This window comes from Zingiber officinale, chromosome 11A (genome assembly GCF_018446385.1).
Source record: "Zingiber officinale cultivar Zhangliang chromosome 11A, Zo_v1.1, whole genome shotgun sequence".
NCBI lineage: Eukaryota > Viridiplantae > Streptophyta > Magnoliopsida > Zingiberales > Zingiberaceae > Zingiber > Zingiber officinale.
The window spans coordinates 73292173-73308733 of record NC_056006.1 but is presented as its reverse complement, the minus strand read 5'-3'; the positions used below and the strand labels follow the sequence as shown (position 1 = coordinate 73308733).

The 16561-nt window shown below is 37.9% G+C and overlaps 1 protein-coding gene across 1 annotated transcript; it reads left to right on the top strand.

Moving 5' to 3' along the window:
- The first annotated feature begins 7433 nt into the window (after positions 1–7433).
- On the top strand, positions 7434–11117 carry LOC122031844 (transketolase, chloroplastic-like). Its single transcript, XM_042591025.1, has 7 exons — positions 7434–7996; positions 8668–8758; positions 8858–8963; positions 9055–9337; positions 9432–9580; positions 9663–9816; positions 9913–11117. Exons 1-7 carry the CDS (start codon positions 7493–7495, stop codon positions 10867–10869), a joined length of 2244 nt encoding a protein of 747 aa, XP_042446959.1. The 5' UTR covers positions 7434–7492; the 3' UTR covers positions 10870–11117.
- Positions 11118–16561: the final 5444 nt, after the last annotated feature.

Sequence of the window (16561 nt, the reverse complement as noted above, 5' to 3'; positions counted from 1 at the left end):
AATCATGCATGTTCCCATAATACAAATTTTAGAAAATATAACAATTTAAATTGGTATTTTAGATATCATCAGGGACAAATTAGAAATATTTCAAAAAGGGGTGTCCCTAAGAAATTTTTAGTTAATCCAGTAGGCTGAAACCTATATTGGGTTCCAAAGTCTTGTTTAACTTGAACTATTAATTAGATTTAGCGCTTTCAGTAACAAAATTAAACAGTTAATTTCTTTATGACGCTTTGTCTAAGAAAGTGGTTGTTGCTCCAATAACCAAGAAGGCCTAGTGTCTCACCACTGTCTGGAAGCCAAAATATTGAAATGAAATGTTTAATTAACTTTCTAATAAAACATTAAAGTTAAAATTAAATAATGCTTTGTAAAGTCTTTCAAATATTTTTTTGGAAATTAAAAAAAATATTTTTTTGCTTAGAAAAATTTTCTTGCTTAAGTGTTCTGCTTAAAAAATTTTACTTGCAAAAACTTAGAAATTTCTCAAAAAAAAAAAAATTGCTTAGAAAAATTTTCTCGCTTAAGTTTTCTGCTTAGAAAATTCTCAAAAACAATTTTGTTTGCAAAAACTTAGAAATTTTCTTTAAGATTTTCTTTTACTTAGTAATGTTTTCTAAAAATCATTGAAATAATTTCCAAAATTTTCTAGGTTTTAACCCTTAGATTTCTTTTAACCCCATTTTTTATGTGATCAAAGGAGGAGAAGGAAAAGTATAAGTCTAGGGGGAGATAGACCAATTTTTTTTCTACAATTTTTCTATCTTTTTGCACTTTATTGCAATATTAGTTATTTAATTTTTATATCTATTACCCTAGCTTAACTTGGATTGCTCACATCAAAAATGGAGAGATTGTTGGAACTCCAAGATTGTTTTGGTGTGATCAACAAGTTAAGTTAGGTCCTGTGGTGTTTTAACCTTGTGTCTAAGTGTGTAGGAGCTTAGGAGCACAGGAAGTCGAGCGAAAGACACAGCTAGCGAGAAGGACGGCACGGGAGAGTGCGTCTAAGGGACGAGGCGCTGCGGAAGAGTACATTGACGGACGAGAAGGAAGCGTGCGATGTTTCCGAGGGACGAGAAGCCAGAGCGGAAGATTGTTCGGGGAGCAAGAGATGCAACTAGCGAGAAGGTTGGCACGGGGTGCGACCGAGGGATGAAGAGCTGCGGATGAGTACGCTGGCGGGCGAGAAGGAAGCACACAATGATTCCGAGGGACGAGAAGCCAAAGCGGAAGCCTACTCGAGAAGGCCGAAATTGGGTTCGGGTGAGCCTTGTTTCAGTTGGCTGAAATCACCCAAGCGAGACGGAGCGGAAGATTTGGATCGAGGTGAACGAAATCGAAGCAGAGGGCCCAGACCAGAAAAAGTCAAATCTATTAAATTTCCTGGTCCGGGCACCCGGACCAGTCCGAGGCGCTCGGAACCATTCTAGGCGCTCGGACCAGTCCGAGGCGCTTGGAACCCTTCCGGACATTCGGACCTGGAGTTTATCAAGATCGCGGTCAAACACGATCTATGCGAGAAGGGATAAAGTTTTATCCCCTCCCAACCGCCTGAAACCCTTCCAGGCGCCCCGACCAAGGCTATAAATATAGCCTTGGTCCAAGAAGCTCAATCAACTCAAGCAATTAGCATTTCCAACACTTGTATGCCTTCTTTAGAGTTTATCTTCTATTTTTCTGTACGTCATTACTGTAAGAGGCTTCTCCGCCTGAAGGAGATACTAGTGCGACACATTCCTTGGATTAACAACTTCCCCGGTTGTAACCAAGTCAAATCCGGTGCCTCTTCTTTTTGTTATTTTATGTTTATTTATTTTACACAAGTGATATTCTAAGAGTTCGAGAACGATAGTTTGTTTTTATTTTTGTAGGGCTATTCAACCCCCTTCTAGCCGACCAACGCGATCCAACACTAAATATATCTTATTATTGTCCTTCAAAAGGGAATATCTTAGGGAATACCTTGAAAATCTTTTCAAAGGCATTTCATCAAAGGTATTTTATTGGTGCAAAACTTAGAACTTGTTTCCCCTATTTTTGATGTATGTGAAAAGAGGAGAGATAGTAAATTTAAGGGAGTTGTTTAACTCAGGAGGAGAGTTAACTAAAAAATGGTTGTTTACTTATTTTTACATATATTAACTTAACTGTGAACCTTAGTTGTCAAACATCAAAAAGGAAGAGATTGTTGGTGCAGGAGCACCAAAATTAAACCTAAGTTTTGATATTGTCAAAGGTTCAAGTTAAGTCTTGTTATGATCTAACAAGTTGACTGAGTGTGCAGGTTGTTTACTCAACCAAAAAAGCCCTAGTCATGACTAGGCAGGAAAGACCAAATGGGTTAAGAGGACCCGACACTTGGAAGGGAAGCTCGATAGGTTTGGAGGATCGAAGATCGAGGGAAAGTCCTGGCGGGCTGATCCAATGCTAAGCGACAAAATCCAAACAGGTCTGGAGGACCAAGGTTTGGCAGGTAGGTTAAGGTAAACACTGGAGGAGCGACAGTGAGGTTATTTTCCGGGAAGAAACAAATCTTAGGTCGCTGATCCAACTGAAGAAATCGGGAAGGTTTCCAAGTTAAGATCAAGACAGTGTTACTATCTCTTACTACTCATGCATCTCACTATATTACTGTGCTAACCTTTATTTTGTAGGGATTTGTCTAACTCTATTTTGTAGGGAACGATCTGATCGGTTTACCGAACCAGAGGATCAGTCAATTGAACAAGGCTAACTCAAACCAGAGATTAATTTAGACCAAAGCAGAGCATAGTTCGATCAAAGCTTGATCGGTCGACCGAACCATAATGATGTGGCATAAATCAGACCAAGCCAATGCAGAGAAGGAAATTGGCTAATCGGTCAACTAAACCAAAGGATCGGTCAACCGAAAGATCTCTCATTAATGGAGCATTAAGTGCGAATCTCAGCGAACAGGGAAGGTTCAATGTTTAGTCGACCGAACATGGTGATCAGTCGACCGAACATGGTGATCGGTCGACCGAACCATTAAACATCATTAATGCTCGAAGATCGGATCTCAGCGAAGAAGGTAGGGAGTGGGTTCAGTCGATCGAACCATAGGATTGGTCGATCGAATGGTGACAATTCTTATAAAAAGGGGCTCGAGGTCCGAGGCAGGTAATCAGTTTTTAATTCACATCCGTGCAAAGACTCTATTCGTGCTACTATTCTACAATGCACCTTCAAGCAAGTTACAACTCCGACATATCACCGACAAACTTCATCGATATTCTTTGTTCGGTATAAATATTATTTAGCTTGTATTGTACTTGAATTAAAATAAGATAGTAGGTTGTTGCTATCTTATACTTTGCATCTGTACGAATTACTTCTCTTCGAATGATTTCAGAAAGAAGAGTTTTAGTGGATTGTCCAACGGTGCGATCAAGGATCACAGGTCTTGGAGTAGGAGTCGACATAGGCTCCAAACCAAGTAACCAAAAGAGTCTTCTATTTTCCGCTGCTTACTTTGATTGGTTTTACGATACGGAAAGAAAGAGTTTTTTGACGAGCGATATTCACCCCTCCTATCACATTCTTTAATCCTTCAGAGTTTGCAGGTGTCAATTCCTTTGATTTCAATCCTTGTATTGTTTCCCACATATATCTATTTATTGCCAGCTGGTACCCGACAGTACTCCACGTATGTAGCTTGATCATGTGCTACATGGTTCGTTACTCCTAAATCTATAATCCACAAAAGATAAAAATCAGCTAACAATACTAAACTTGCAACATAATGCTCATGGAAAGAAGATAAAGATTGATCTACCTTTTTCAGCTAAGTACAATCTCGAGCTAAATAACCTTTATGCCAAATTATAGCAAGTCAGATTACTCTTAGGTTTTTGTCCATATTTCTTACCTTTCTTCTTGATTTTGTTTTGCCCAGCAACAACACCAACTTCTTTTCCTTTTCTCTTTCCTTTGTTAAACCATCTTTTCTTATTCTTAAAACTAGAACTTTCAGTTACAAAAGCTTAGCTAGAAATCCTTGCAGATTCTATTATCTCCGCCTCCAATTCAACATGGCATGAGATATCAGTGAAAGTCTTGATATTTTCACTGTGAGTCAGATTCCATTTCATCATCTACCAAGAATCAGGAAGGGAATAGATAATTGCCTAAACCTGTTGTTCATCGGTCAACTCATGGTCGGCAGCCTTTAAGTTCCAAATCATATTTATCATTTCCCTCAGATGTTAGGTCATGGTAACATTCAAGTACTTTTTATAGCTGTCAAACTTAATTGTTAGCTAACAAAACTTACTCAGACTTACTCCACTGTACTTCTTTCTAAGGACTACCCAGACAGCATAAGCCGATGGTAATGACTCATACTCAAATATCATGTCATCCACCATTAAACTAATCAATATTCTCTTAGCAGTGGAGTCCTTCCTTTTCTATGCCTTATAGGCATCAAGGTCGCGCCTTTCTGTGTTATAGAACCATCAACCAATTCTTCCATGAACTGATTTACAACATCTAGTTCTTCTTGTTCCTTAAGAACATATTGTATCTTGGGTGCCAGATTTTATAGTTATCCTCATATAATTTATCTCCTATGTTCAGTTCAGCTATAATATTCTTAGTTGTCATAATCTACAATAAATAAACACATTATTTATTATTTCAGTATAATTCATATGCATGTAATTAATCATTGACGTAGTGTAATTTAGAATTGGTTTATAAAATTAAGAGGTAACTATGTTTCCACTCGCCATTTGTATATTCTAATCTAATCAACATTGATCAATTATATTACACAGATCTCATCAAATGAACTAATCATTAAATGAACTCATCATGCAATGAACGTATCATTAGATAAACTAATGATTATGTTAAGACTGTTAACACATAACATTGTTTTTCCAAGTTCGTTAACGCATAACATAACTTTTCATTAAAATAGTACTGTTGGTATATAACAACAGTTTCTTTTATATGATTTTATTAATATGAGCTTAATACTATCCACACATAGCACTAAAATCTACTTTGAAAGATAAGCTAGCACCACTCCCACTAGGAAAAATACTAGTGTAGAGGGCAATACTATCCCGTTCATCCTGGACTCGATTAAGGCAGGATCAGCCTCAAAATCATCCATCAGATCCATTTCTGGATCCTCTACACACTCTTCCAGATCCTCCTCTGATTATTCAGAATCTTCCTCCTCAGATTCTTTAGGATCCATTTCTAGATCCTCTTCAGATTCTGCTAGATCCATTTCTTCGGGATTTGGATCCTCTTCAGATTTTACAGGATTTATTTCTTCAGGATATGGATACCAAATGAAGTAAATCCTTACACATCTTTGAATATGAGATGTGCCCTTCAGAGTGATCCATTAGTTGGTGTGTTATATCTCTAAGATGTCACAATAGTGACTGAATCAAAACTCATCTTCTGTGTTAGTCCAGGACTGGAAACTCTTCTTGTTCGTGTTTTCAAAATATCTGATTGAGCCAATCAATAGTTATCCAACTCCGTGAACCAGGTCATAATCAAGCTCCTAGATCTTCTCCCAAAGCTTATGTTGTCGTTCATAGCGACTAGTCATCGTGTATATTGTCTGTGGTATCTGAAATTGAAAATAATAATGTTAATACAAAACAGACAAACCAGTAACAAAATTGGTCAAATTCAATTCTCATACATGTATGGAGCAATATACATAATGCATAAGCAAATAAGAAAAACATATTTTCTTTATTTAAGGAGTTCCAGTTAACTAACTTATTGGATCTGGTGACCATCTCCTGTAGTCGGTCCTTTTTCAATAAGAACTAATCTAATTGTACAGTAATGACTTATCTATGTTTGTTCTTGTTTATATTTAACCCACTTCATCAAATTTTAACCTATTAGAACAAATCCGGTCTAATTTGATTAGCCTAATTCATGTAATCAAATCACTCAATTAATTCAATAATAAATTGATATAGTTAAATCAACCAATGATCTGAATCAGACCTAGGTATTATTGAATCAAACTGATCTAGTTAAACCAACCAATGATCTGAACCAGACCTAGGTATTATTGAATCAAACTGATCTAATTAAACCAACCAATAATTTAAACTAGATTGGAATTTGCTTGGACCAACCCAATGAGACGAGTTCATAGAACTTCATCTTCAATTTAATCAGCACATGTTTATAGGAGTGAATTTATTTTTCTTTTTGATTTAATACAATGAAAAAAATTCTCAAAATATTGTATTTCTTCGTCATTTTCATAGTAGCGAAGCCACAATGAACATGGTGGCCACCAATCGTCGGCTTTTCAACACGGTAGCAGGCGCTCGTTGGCCACAAACACCAATCATCAGCCCCTTTGTCGGTACTTGCGTCAGCCCCGACGACAGAGAGAAACAACTGAGTAGTCCCTTCTTTTTCAGCGCGACTACACAACAAAGGCCACAATATGATCATCGATTGTCGAAGGGATTTCTCCTCTCAAGAGCAATACACTCTGATACCAATGTTGCTTGTAATAAACAATTTGTACGAAACGAAATCAACTTACAGTGCTCCTTGGAGAAGAGACTCAAAGAAGACGCTAGAGAAGATGCTTGTCGCTGTGATGCTCACTATCACCAAGAAGATCACCATCTCAGAACTTTCTTGGATGTGTCACAACCAAATCCCACCCTTTTACCTATGTTCTTCCTTACACCTTGCTTTAGCGTTGTTTTTGCTTGCTCACCCGATTGTTCTTGGACGTAAGGAATATATATAGGAAGCATTCATCAATTTGTAACCGATGCTCTAATGACAATTCATTAAGACTAATTGAAGGGAGGTGAATCGATCATCTATTTCACTTCCTAACATTGCAAAATCTGTAATGTCTGCAACGCCCAACTCAAGGTTTTGTCGATGAGACTTGAGCTCGCCTAGTAAAAGTGCCGATTAGCACTAAATGGACCTAGTCCGATGAAGTAGAAGTTATCTTTGACGTCGTTTTCACATATGGGTGCTAGGATTTTATGTTTCGCCAATGAAGCGAGAGCGAGGAGGTGTAAAGAATTTTTTTATACGAAAATAAATGATTCGGTACCTGCCTTAGACTCCTCTTAAATTCTTGATTCGGACTCACGTCAGGATATCAAGGGAAAAATAAGAATCTCACTAGAAGCCTACGCAATTTAAATATTTCCAAAACACCTACCCGATTTGAAACTAAATACGTGATTTTGTAAATTACCGTTTAACTTTTCTAAACATAGCAAGTCCTTTTGATAATATAAAAATAATAAACATCGTTTTAAATTTTTATCCATTTAATATTTCATAATAAAATAATTTGAAATATAAAATAAATTTTAATAGAATCGGCACTTCAATAATTACTATGATTAATTGGTTAATGATAAATACTTGTTCGTCGTCGTTCCGCTCTAATTATTGTCAAAGACTATCGAAGAATTCGTAGTCGGTGAGATCAATGGCAGCCGCCGCCTCCACAGTTGCCCCCGCCGCTGCCCAGCCCCTTGTCAGACTTTCCGTCTCCTCTCATGGCTCCCGATCCTCTGATCGCCTCATCCCGGGGGTCACTCTCAGCTCGCTTGCTAACCGCTCCCTTAGGTCATCTCCGTCGACACTTCGTCTTCTCCGCTGCAGACAGTCGGTGCGTTCGAATGGGGTCATGGATCCTGTCAGGGCTTCTGCAGTGGAGGCATTCGAGACGGCCGCCTCGGAGACCCTGGTCGAGAAGTCTATCAACACGATCCGCTTCCTCGCCATCGATGCCGTCGAGAAGGCCAACTCGGGCCACCCAGGACTCCCCATGGGGTGTGCTCCCATGGGACACATCTTGTACGACGAGATCATGAAGTATAACCCCAAGAACCCCTATTGGTTCAACCGCGATCGCTTCGTGCTTTCCGCCGGTCATGGATGCATGCTCCACTATGCCCTTCTTCATCTCGCAGGCTACGACAGCGTCACGGTGAGGCCTTGAGTCTTTTTAAAGGCTTAATTTGGGTCTTGCTAACTTGATCCGATGGAAAGGTGTCAAACTTGATGTGCTATTTTCTGTCACGTCGGACCATCCCCGGAAAGGGACATGAATTTAGTTGTTTCTTTCCCCCTCTTTTATCTTGAATGAATTTTCAACTTTGGCTTGATGTTTAGCGATGGCAGAGAGATCTCACATGGATCAGTTGAATTTATATCTTTTATATTTATTACGTAATTTATCCCTTTTGTGTTTCTGGTGTTTGTAATCGTTCATCTTGTATGTTTTATAGTTTGAATTTTGATCGGCAACTTTTTGTAGACTCATCTGAAATTTGCATTCCCCCTCTATTTTCTTTATGATTGTTTGGACCTTTCTATGATGGACTAATTTTGGGTCATCTGAAAACTATCGTCCTGCCTGAACATACATTCTTTCCTAAACCATTGTTTTTTCTTGGTTAGCTTCATCTTCCACGACATATATAGAGCCTAACTTGCTTCAGGATAAGTGTAGCCAACAGTTACACTACTAATATTCGAATAGTGTGTTTCAAAACTGGGATATTTTTCTGTACAAGGAAATTATTAGTTCATTTCTTTTTTCCTCTACTGAATAATGTGGGATATATCACATGATTTTGATACAATGATCTGCTCTAGATTGAAGACATAAAGGAATTCCGGCAGTGGGGAAGCAGAACTCCTGGTCATCCTGAAAACTTTGAAACACCTGGAATCGAAGTCACTACTGGTTTTGCCACTTGAACTGATAAACTTAGGTTTTTCTTTTGATAAGGAGTTGATGTCTTGATTCGTTGCTAACTTGATTGATTGGCATGAAATTATGCAGGCCCTCTAGGTCAAGGTATTGCAAATGCCGTCGGTTTGGCACTTGCTGAGAAACATCTAGCTGCTCGTTTCAATAAGCCTGACTGTGAGATTGTTGACCATTACACGTAACTGATCTCTTTCACTCTTCATTCTGTGTTTGATAATTTGGAATTTTTAGTTTATTCCTATGATTCACCTGATATTCTGATGGTGTAGGTATGCTATTCTTGGGGATGGATGCCAGATGGAAGGAATTTCAAATGAAGCTTGTTCTCTTGCTGGACATTGGGGTCTTGGGAAACTTATTGCATTGTACGATGACAACCACATTTCAATTGATGGAAACACAAATATAGCTTTTACAGAAGATGTTACTGCTCGTTTTGAGGCATTGGGTTGGCATACCATTTGGGTCAAGACTGGTAATACTGGCTATGATGATATTCGTGCTGCCATTAAGGAAGCAAAGGCCGTCAAAGACAAACCAACACTCATAAAGGTTGCATGTCTGTTGCTTAAGGAGCTTAAATTTTGGAGATGAATATTTAAGATTGCATCAAAGTCAAGACTAATGAGATGTTGTGTTTGTGCAGCTCACTACCACCATAGGTTATGGATCACCAAACAAGGCAAATACATACAGCGTGCATGGAAGTGCGTTAGGTTCTAAGGAGGTTGATGCCACTAGACTAAACCTTGGATGGGCACACGAGCCATTCCATGTACCTGAGGATGTGAAGAAGTTAGTAAAAAAAAATATCTCTTTAGCTAACAAATAGAGAAAATATAATCAAATGAAGAAAGGGGTCTTGATTTCATTGCAGTCATTGGAGCCGACATGTTGTACAAGGTGCTGCTCTTGAAGCTGAATGGAATTCCAAGTTTGCAGAGTATGAGAAAAAATACAAGGATGAAGCTGCTGAGCTTAAAAGTATCATGTCAGGGGAATTGCCTAATAGCTGGGAGAAAGCTCTTCCGGTGAATTTCTTATTATCTCTTCATTTTGGCACTTTTACATTAACATCATATCTGTGTAGTTACATCAGATTATTGCCATTTTTTCTTCTTTTCCAGACATACACACCAGGAAGTCCTGCAGATGCTACTAGAAATCTTTCACAGCATTGCCTGAATGCACTTGCCAAAGTACTCCCAGGTCTTCTTGGTGGTAGTGCCGATCTTGCATCTTCTAATATGACATTATTGAAAATGTTTGGAAACTTTCTGAAGGAAACTCCTGAGGAACGGAATCTTCGGTTTGGTGTTAGAGAACATGGGATGGGTGCCATCTGTAATGGCATTGCTCACCACAGTTTTGGCCTTATCCCATATTGTGCCACTTTCTTTGTCTTCACTGACTACATGAGAGCTGCCATGAGGATCTCAGCCTTGTCTGGAGGAGGAGTTATTTATGTCATGACACACGATTCCATTGGACTTGGAGAAGATGGACCTACCCATCAGCCAATTGAGCATTTCTTAAGTTTTCGTGTCATGCCAAACATTCTGATGCTTCGGCCAGCTGATGGAAATGAGACTGCTGGAGCATACAAAGTTGCAGTGCTCAATAGAAAGAGGCCATCGGTCCTTGCCCTGTCCCGACAGAAGCTTCCTCAGCTTCCAGGAACCTCAGTTGAAGGAGTTGAGAAGGGGGGATACATTATTTCAGATGATTCATCCGGAAACAATCCTGATCTCATTTTGATAGGCACTGGTTCAGAACTGGAAATAGCTGCCAAGGCTGCTGAGGAGCTAAGAAAGGAGGGGAAGACAGTTCGAGTAGTATCTCTTGTTTCCTGGGAGCTGTTCGACGAGCAATCAGATGAATACAAGGAGAGCGTCCTTCCTGCTGCTGTGACGGCTAGGATTAGCATTGAAGCAGGTGTCACTCTTGGGTGGGAAAAATTTGTTGGAAGTAAGGGCAAGGCAATCGGGATTGACAGGTTTGGTGCGAGTGCTCCTGCTGGGAGAATATACAAGGAATTTGGTATAACTGCAGAAAACATAATCACAACGGCAAAATCTCTCTGATGTTGGAACATCGAATCTGTCTCTATCTACTAAAAGAAGAGCTCCAAATTCAGAACCTGTTTGGAAAAACTCTTGTTGAAGAGTTCTGCTTAGAGGGGTCGAAGACTGGCCTTCGAACCAATAATAAAGTGGCCTTGAGTTGTTTCCTATAGTTTGTAATGCATTTAATTACCTTGTGTTTCCAATTCGCTATAGTTTGTGAACCAATAATAAAGTAGTATTTCATGAATGAAATCGTAATGGATTAATTTTTGGTCTTCTGCATTTAATTACCTTGCGTTTCCAATTCGCAGCCAACTTCGATCAGGGAACGAATGTGATGAACAACTTGTTAGATGTCCATTACAAGCTTGCTGCTCTGGAAATCCCTCGCCTCTATGAAAATCAATTTTAAAATTGATAATTTTACCTGTGTCGAGCCACGAAGAGGCATTTGCTACTATAGCTAAGGTAACTATTCTTCACATCTTACTACCTTTGCCTGCCTTTCTGGATGGGCTATTGGGCTCTACTTCAATTATGCATTTGACATAGCCAAGTTGATGATTGACTATAGCCAAAGTCTAGGTGATCATGCACTATTTATTAAGCATCCAAAAAGGGACACTAACCATTTTGTATATATGTGGATGATATTATTGAGACAGAAAATGGTGATGAGAAAGCATTGCTAATAAGACAATTAGCTCCTGCGATTGAGGTTAAAGAGCTTGGAAAGCTAAAATACTTGGCAGTGTAGCTGCTCAAGCAAAAGAAAGGTACTTTAATCTCTCAAGGAAAATACACAGTAGATCTCAAAGAATAGGGAATTTTGGAAGCAGGGTACTATAGCTACTGCTAATCATCAGAATAACAAATTAGTAGAAGCTAAAATCAATGTTGTTGGATAGCGCAAGGCATAATTCTCTCTCTGACATATACCATAGCTGATAGTGTATATGTCGTAGGGGTAAGCATGTTTATGCATGAACCAAGAGAAGAACATATGCAAGTTGCATAGAGCATTCTGCAGTATCTTAAAGCTATAATAAGAAAAGCAAAATAGCTAATAGTATTGACTATTGTACTTTTTAAGTGATAATTTGATGACATGATAAAGCAAAAAATACAAGATGTTTCTGGATCTAGTGAAGAACCAGAATTCCAAGCTATGACAAGTTATTGTGTGATATAATCATAGTTGTTGTTCTTAAAATCAACTGGAGTGACACTATGTTGCTGGATTATGATAACAATTCGGCCATAAGCATGGAACACAATTCAGTATGACAGGACCGTACTGAGCGTACATTGAATTAGAGAAAAAATAATGTACGATTACGTACCACAGCTTTATTTCATCCAGTGAATAAAGGTCTGTCTATCTACAAGTAAGTTTGCAATAATCACAAGTAGAGGTGGAATCTATGGTCCAAAATCAATAAATTGAATTGATTCAACCTGATTTTTTTTTTAATTTGATTTTGGTTTGAATCTGTCTAGATTATGAGAATCTAACCAAACTGTTATGGGTGTTATATTCTGTATGTATATGCATACAGAGTTAAATTAGAATGTTAACTAGTATGGATTTTTGTTGTGATTGATTAATTTTTAATGTTCCTAATCAAATATAATTCTTAAGTTAAGCAACCTGAGAATGTTTGATATTATTTCATTAACATATGATAAAAGGTGATTCGTTCGTCCTAATGCTTCCGTCAATCCATTCCTAGAATAATACAGATGAGATAAATAACGGGTGGATACTAGTCATTAGTGCATTAGGGAAGGTATGCTCGAACACGCTGAGTTTTAATCCGAATATCTCATATAATAATATTCCATATCTTAACTATCGTACCATTCTGAAAAGAGTGATATTATTTCACTAACATGAAATGAGTGTTAGAATATTTCTTCTTATAATATGGGAAATATTTCACATCATAAAGCTGAAAATAATTTATACTAATCTCTCAGAATAATTTCTAGAATATCTCCTTAATCATATCAGAGATAGGCAACCTCTTTTAACTATCTTCTAATTTTTATAAACAAATTAGTATTCTTGCTTCATATCCAAATATTTTGGTCACAAAGTCTTTTGCGGGCTAACAAAATGACTCGGGATTGTAAGAAGAAGTCAGCATATAATTGCCATCTCTATCAAAATCCTAGGTATCCCCACTAGGTCGTGATTAGGGATGCAAACAAATTGAACTGAGTCTAATAATATAAGAATATTGATGATGCGGGAATACAGGAACCCACATATGACATGATCAGATCAAAGGTTGGGGTCAATAGTCAAGCAAAAGTGTAGGTCAAAGTGATCACTGACTCCTCTAGCTTAGTTACTCGATTCCTCCTGCTCAGTCGCTCAACTCCTCCAGCTTAGTCGCTTGACTCCTCCGGCTCAGTCGCTCGACTCCTCCGGCTCATTCCGCATTTGCCTCTTGCGTGGTTTGTTGAGTTGTTACTCCTAGCATATGTGGATAACATAGTTGTTACTGTAGGATTGGTGCACACGTGAGAGAGAGGTGAATCACGTGACTTTTAAATCTTTTTCAGTTTTATAAAATGAGTATACAGCGGAAATAAACAAAAACAAAAACAAAAACGAAAAACACAAGTACGCGATCGGTTACTTGATTCGGAGCCTTCGGCGACTCCTACTCCAAGACCCAAGATCTCTCGAACTGTATCAATGGGTAATCCACTATAAACTTCTTCCGAAACTGCCAGAAGAGGGAATCGAATACAAGAACAATGTAATGGACAATGTAACAACCTATACTGCCCTAGCAACAAAAATAAACAACTTAAAACTTGTTACCAACACAAGGTTTGTCGAAGTCGAGAGTTCGGGTGTTGGTGTCAGTCTATCAGTAGCGGTCAAAAGTAGCAGAGTGGTAGCACGACAATAACAAAGCAGATTTGATGCAGTGGAAGTAGTAGAAAGATTGTCCAAGCTCGTATATCAGTTCTATGTCTTTTGCTCGCCAAATACCCCTTTTATAAGGTATTGGAAGCGCCTTCAACCCTAAAACTCATTCCCGAAGAAGCGACTCCTCATCCTTGACGAAGTCTTCTGCCTTATCCACTCAAGAGCACCCTCATTCAGCTCTGAGGTGCCTCCAACACTCTGGGGGGCCTCCCCGCAGGCTAGAGGTGCCTTCCCTTAGCTGGTTCAATGCAACAATCTTCCGAAGTTCATATCTTTTGACTACGAACTTGGAATCAAGCCCTGTTAGTTTACATGCGTACAGAATTCGAAGATCTACATTTAACTCTACAACACAGAGTTAGAAAAATATATGCACGAACAATTTATATATATTTATGAGATAGATCCTGTCTTTCTAAGATCATGATCTAGTCAAGGTCTTAGTCTAAGTTTTTGAAATGGATCTAAACTAGACATATGCATAAAGTCTCTAATTGGGACTCGTCCTCACTGGAACACTCTCATCTAGTGACTTACCTTACTTATCACATAGAATCGCTTGACTCCCTTTCGGACCACCAAATCTTCCCACTAGCTGTCAGATTAGCAAACCCAATTGGACTTCGGCCAACTGTCAGGTCTTGCAAACCCAGCTGGACTTTCTACTATATATCAAGTCACTCCTTAACATATCTAGACTTCTACACCAGCTATCAGGTCCTCCAGACCTAGCAGATTTCAGCCTAGTGTCAGACCAGTAAGTCTTACACACTTAGTAGAAAGGTAAGATCACAACACATCTAACTTTAATTCATTTGTCATTTATCAAAATTCTAACAATCTCTCTCTTTTTGATGCAATGATAACCTGAGTTAAAGTTAAAAAAAATATACAAAAAGAAATAGCAATAAAAATGATTAAAGAGAAATTAATTGATTTTTCAATTTTTATTTTATTCGCTTGATCATTTTAGAGTTAAGTTTTTCAAGTTTTCCAGATTTACCTTTATTTTTCTTACTTAAACTCTTACTTCCTTTGACATTCATTAAAAAATATGCAACTAAGCAAGAGAAAATATAAAATAAGTAACTAGATCAAGTAAGTACATCAAGCAATAAACTCTTCGAAATTTCAGGGAAAATTTATCTGAATAAGAATTTTAAGTATTTTGTAAAACAGTTTAAGCTATTTTCAAATAGGTTTTTCAAGATAATCTTGAAGTATAAACTTTTGTAAGTATTTTGAAAGACAATGTTTCAAAGCATATGTCACGCCCCAGAGGAGTCCCTGCCCGACAAACAGACAACATCTCCCCTGTAACAGTGGCAAATAAAACCTGGATACATAGTCACTCGGCTGTACAAGTATAATAACCTACATCCCACACAGTTGGAAATAAAACATAACCACGCAGTTTAATATGCAGCTCACACAACTAGATCAATAATCATGCAGTTGTATACACAGCTCATATGATTAGAATAGAAAACAAAATAATAAATAACCTACATGGCTGTAACGAAAAATACAGTGGAAGACATAAGAAAGTTACACAATCCAAAATGATAGAATGTGTGCCAACACGACTTAAACACAACAAAATACCAAAAACGGTAAAGTAGCCACATGGCTAAACACCAATTACAACGTCAAACCATAAGGAAAGCATGCAAGAAAGTAAAAGCGAAGTAAATACTATCCTCAAATGTGACGTGGGATCGAAAGACAAGATACTAGTACCAAGCGACTCCTCAATCGTCTACTTGTTACCTAAGGAAAAAGATAATACACAAATGGGGTGGTGAGTGTGAGTGACTCAGCGAGTAATAAATAAGTTAGCACATGGTCTATATAAAATATGGAGATCAAAGTATATAGTTTTAGTAGGGAAATAAGAACATGATCATAACTGACATAATCAATGCACCTAAACATAACTGGCATAATAAATGCACATAATCATAACTGATATAATAAATGCACATAATCATAACTGACATAATAAATGCACATACCCAATCTGGATCTAGCACGCACGATATAGTAATCAGTAAACTCACTAAGAATTAGCAACATATCTGCTCGTAATACTTGAGCAATATAACCGACAACATATACATGTATGATAAATGATATGTATGTAGCATGACAACCATATGCAACAATCATATCTCAAGCATGTGTAATAATCACAAGTAAATGTAGATATATCTCTAAAAGATGCACTGTGCATCATATGCATATCCATGCATGCATCATGGTCACTCCCGACCACCTCTCAAGACACCACAACGCCTATATAGCCGAGAGGCAGGATATGTGACAGCTATACTATAAAGCGGCCAAGACAGACAGTTCGCTAAGTAGTTAACATAGCATCAGAGTCTTTGACTACTCACATGTTTAGCCCCTTGACTACTATACTACCCTCCAGACACCACTACTCTCAAGTGGTCAAGACAGATAGAGTATAACACTGAGCGATCAAGTCAGGACAATAAGACTAGCTCCACTCTAAGATACAACTCTCCCACAATGGTCGAATGGGCAGCTAAATATGATTGACAACTCTCTCAACTACAGAGGGAGACTTAATTATCAACATGCATCTAGTGCAAATAATGAGCATGATATAAATAATCATGATATAGATACAGTCATCATCAATGAAACAACCCAATCAACATAGGTACATTAGTACATAATCTATCAATCACATATATATATATATATATATATATATATATATATATATATATATGG

Excerpts from the sequence above, each read along its gene's own strand:
- LOC122031844 (XM_042591025.1), top strand. The coding sequence starts at position 7,493 with ATGGCAGCCGCCGCCTCCACAGTTGCCCCCGCCGCTGCCCAGCCCCTT. Across the intron at positions 9,338-9,431 it reads ACAAACCAACACTCATAAAG|CTCACTACCACCATAGGTTA; the intron begins GTTGCATGTCTG and ends GTGTTTGTGCAG. Across the intron at positions 9,581-9,662 it reads GTACCTGAGGATGTGAAGAA|TCATTGGAGCCGACATGTTG; the intron begins GTTAGTAAAAAA and ends ATTTCATTGCAG.